Raw genomic sequence first — 4210 nt, 5'->3', positions numbered from 1 at the left:
GAAACAAATAACTCTTTAATATAAAAACTGGAGAAGAATAAGATATTGAAACAAATAACTCTTTAATAGAAAAACTGGAGAAGAATAAGATATCGAAACAAATAACTCTTTAATAGAAAAACTGAAGGAGAATAAGATATCGAAACAAATAACTCTTTAATAGAAAAACTGAAGGAGAATAACATATCGAAACAAATAACTCTTTAATATAAAAAAACTGAAGGAGAATAAGATATCGAAACAAATAACTATTAAAGAGTTATTTGTTTCGATATCTTATTCTCCTTCAGTTTTTCTATTAAAGATTTTTTTTTATTAAAGAGTTATTTGTTTCGATATCTTATTCTCCTTCAGGTTTTTTTATATTAAAAGAGTTATTTATTTCGATATCTTATTCTCCTCCAGTTTTTCTATTAAAGAGTTATTTGTTTCAATATCTTATTCTTCTCCAGTTTTTCTATTAAAGAGTTATTTGTTTCGATATCTTATTTTCCTTCAGTTTTTTTACTGGAGGAGAATAAGACATCGAAGCAAATAACTCTTTAATATAAAAAAACTGAAGGAGAATAAGATATCGAAACAAATAATTCTTTAATATAAAAACTGGAGGAGAATAATATATCGAAACAAATAACTCTTTAATAGAAAAACTAAGGAGAAGAATAAGATATCGAAACAAATAACTCTTTAATAGAAAAACTGGAGGAGAATAAGATATCGAAACAAATAACTCTTTAATAGAAAAACTGAAGGAGAATAAAATATCGAAACAAATAACTCTTTAATAGAAAAACTGGAGGAACTACTCCGAAACTTCGCTGAGTTACTTTCCGGTGGTGCAGTGTTAAGCTCGAGGGCTTATAACAATAAACATAGGGGTTCACTTCCTGCAGAACCCGACAGAACCTGGTGGTTAGGATGCTCGACTCGCAATCTGTGGATTACGGGATCGAATCCCATCACTGAATATGCTCGCCCTTTCAGTTGTGGGGCGTTATAATGAGACAGTCAATCCCAATATTCGATTAGAGTAGCCCAAGAGTTGGCGGTGACTGTTGTTGACTTTCGTCTAGTCTATTACTTCTAAGTTAAAGTTGGCTAACGCCAATAGCCCTGGAGTAGCTTGCGCGAAATTCAACAAAACAAACAACCAATCTTTGAGCACAGGTAACCCGTTCTATGAGTCTGTGCAAACAAGTCACATGTATATATATTAGAAAGTAATACCCGTGGAAGTATATCGGGAAATGTCCATCAGTAAAAAAGAGAAACATTTTTGTAAAATAAGAAAACGTTCGACATAATTTTCTGTAGTATCACGATACATACGTTCAGTGAAGGACGACTCCATGTTGCCGTTTTCGTACCACATACGATCTCCTAGCTTCAGTCTTCGAAACTGGTCGCCAGCGATACACGCAAACGTGGGACCAAGAGTAGCGCCTGGAAGGGAACGCTCGGCGATACCGGCCGGAAATAAGTCTATGTCATCCACGTTCCTGAGTGTATTGAAATTAAACTTGTTAGCTTACGAGTTTGATAAAAAGAGATTTGAGATTATGAAAAAACATAGTAATTTTATAGAGAAACCAATTCGAAATCTAATATTTATATATATGACTAATATCCTTTCAAAGCTGATTTATGGAAGACAGTGCATCGAATATTGAGTTACTTTCAAACTTAACACTTACTTACAATAAATTAACACACAATTATACTTATAAAAAAATCATTTTGAGTTGATCAAGAATCTTAAACCTGTTAGGGAAACTTTTTTTTCAGTTTTGAAAATAGTTAGGTCACAAATAAATTTACAAATTGCCGTTTGTATCCCTAGTAATACAATAAAAAATATTAATTTCCTCCTACATTTGCCAGACAAAAAAAAAAATTAAGAAACTTTAAAAACATAGGAGCCAATCTCTCAGTTACATATGTGAAGTCTCATTTGAAACTTTCATAAAAAGCGTAGGGACAAAATCAAATATCTTTGCTAAAAGGTTGCTACGCATCAAAAAATCTTGTATTAGTGATCTAACTTTATCCGTATTAGTTTGATATACTGTTTCAGAATAGACATGTTTTCAATCAGGGGGCTCCAATTGTTAACATACCTGTAAAGTTCCTTGAAAGCATTGACTGAGTTCGGATTCATCCATCGAGTCAGGTCATCAAATGATCGAGCCCTGGGCAGTCCACAATGTTCCCTCCAATCATTATAACCTGGAATTCCGTGGTCACGCCCTCTTTGGATATTCAATGCAACAAGATCCATTCCAAACTTTTGACCAGGAGGTTGGAAAAGGTGGTTGGTCAACTGTGTGCGTAACGGTTCATTAAATAAAGGGTAAAGACAAGTCTAACTGTTACGCACTTTGAACGTTTATTTTTATAACTATTTGTACTGGTCAAGAATTCCTTGCGTTATCGAAATTTGAATTTTAAAAAATGTGAAAATATGGCATGTAGTCGTGAAAGACTGAATATTTGAAATTTCAAAAAGTTTATGTTTCAACTGATGAAAAGAGGGTAATACGAAAAAGAAAATATACCCAAATGTACACGAATCACTAAAAAATAAAATTATCATATACATTAATTAAAATCGTCTTACTATTACTAACAAAATACTGCAACATTACTCAGACATTCGTGAATTCATGTTATAGATCATACAAAGTACTGTAGCATTAAACTGACTTTCGTGAATTCATGTTATAGATCATACAAAGTACTGTAGCATTAAACTGACTTTCGTGAATTCGTGTTATTGATCATACAAAGTATTGTAGCATTAAACTGACTTTCGTGAATTCATGTTATTGTAGCATTAAACTGACTTTCGTGAATTCGTGTTATAGATCATACAAAGTATTGTAGCATTAAACTGGCTTTCGTGAATTCATGTTATCGTAGCATTAAACTGACTTTCGTGAATTCATGTTATTGATCATACAAAGTACTGTAGCATTAAACTGACTTTCGTGAATTCATGTTATTGATCATACAAAGTATTGTAACATTAAACTGATTTTCGTAAATTCGTGTTATTGATCATACAAAGTATTGTAACATTAAACTGGCTTTCGTGAATTCATGTTACTGATCATACAAAGTACTGTAGCATTAAACTGACTTTCGTGAATTCGTGTTATTGATCATACAAAGTACTGTAGCATTAAACTGATTTTCGTGAATTCGTGTTATTGATCATACAAAGTGATACTTTGTTTCATCAGTGACATGAATTCATGAAAGTGTGTCAATTTAATACTACAGTACTTTCTTTGATAGTGACACGAATTCACGAATGTCAGTGTAATTCTACAATACTTTGTTCGACAGTGACACGAATTCACGAAAATCAGTTTAATGCTACAGTACTTTGTATGATCTATAACATGAATTCAAGAATGTCAGTTTAATGCTACAGTACTTTGTATGATCAGTAACATGAATTCACGAAAGCCAGTTTAATGTTACAATTTAGCATTAGCTGATAATAAACAAATTACTTGAAATAACAAAGACAGGAAAAACCTATCACTGTCCCATACACAAACTAAAGTAGTAAGAAAACAGCCAACCTCATTGGTGACAAAAGAATCAAATCGCTGGGAAGGTTGTCTAACTAACCCGCGTAGCAAACGATCTAGGTTACCAGGCTCGTAGAGTCGAGAAGGATTGAAGAAAGCGTCCCTTATAGGCACCTTATCAACGATCTCGTTAGTTTTATCAATCAAGTTCAATGTACCCTGAACGCAGGAAAGAAAAGTATATAAAAAATACAGTTTTTAAATGCGTAAAAAAATATATCTAAACTTCAATAACAGCATTATTTTCAGTACAATAACCGCAATACAAGAAAGTTTAGAATTTAAATAAACTCTGAAACAAAACATAGAAATTCTTAGCTTCACTAGTTTCTGATATCAATCTTAGTTTGTCACTGAATAACAGTTTCACTACTTAAATATAAATGAAAATGTACATAAGTATTGTACCTGCACAAGAGTGTGGCCATAGCGGTAAGCAGCTGCGCTAAACGCATTCGCAATTCCTGGATTGAGAGTTGGATCGTAGCTAGTACTATGGCCTCTGCGTTTCAACAACAATCTGAATTTACTCATTACACCTTTACCTGAAATGTATAAAGATTAGTATCATTTGCATATCATAAATTGGTTATATATATATATATATATAA

General features: G+C 32.4%; 1 protein-coding gene across 1 annotated transcript in view; it reads right to left on the bottom strand.

Annotated features, from left to right (window-relative positions):
- LOC106462206 (peroxidasin homolog) overlaps positions 1 to 4210 on the bottom strand; it is a 61461-nt gene that overhangs the window by 5509 nt on the left and 51742 nt on the right. Inside the window, exons 11-14 of the mRNA XM_022389398.1 lie at positions 4008 to 4144; positions 3591 to 3758; positions 2118 to 2320; positions 1330 to 1499 (exon numbers count right to left, since the gene is read on the bottom strand). Coding sequence (XP_022245106.1) covers positions 1330 to 1499; positions 2118 to 2320; positions 3591 to 3758; positions 4008 to 4144 — 678 coding nt within the window. The remainder of the gene's footprint in view (positions 1 to 1329; positions 1500 to 2117; positions 2321 to 3590; positions 3759 to 4007; positions 4145 to 4210) is intronic.

This window comes from Limulus polyphemus, unplaced genomic scaffold (assembly GCF_000517525.1).
Source record: "Limulus polyphemus unplaced genomic scaffold, Limulus_polyphemus-2.1.2 Scaffold1118, whole genome shotgun sequence".
Lineage (NCBI taxonomy): Eukaryota > Metazoa > Arthropoda > Merostomata > Xiphosura > Limulidae > Limulus > Limulus polyphemus.
Note: the sequence above shows the minus strand (reverse complement) of the source record. Positions and strands in the feature narration are given on the sequence as shown.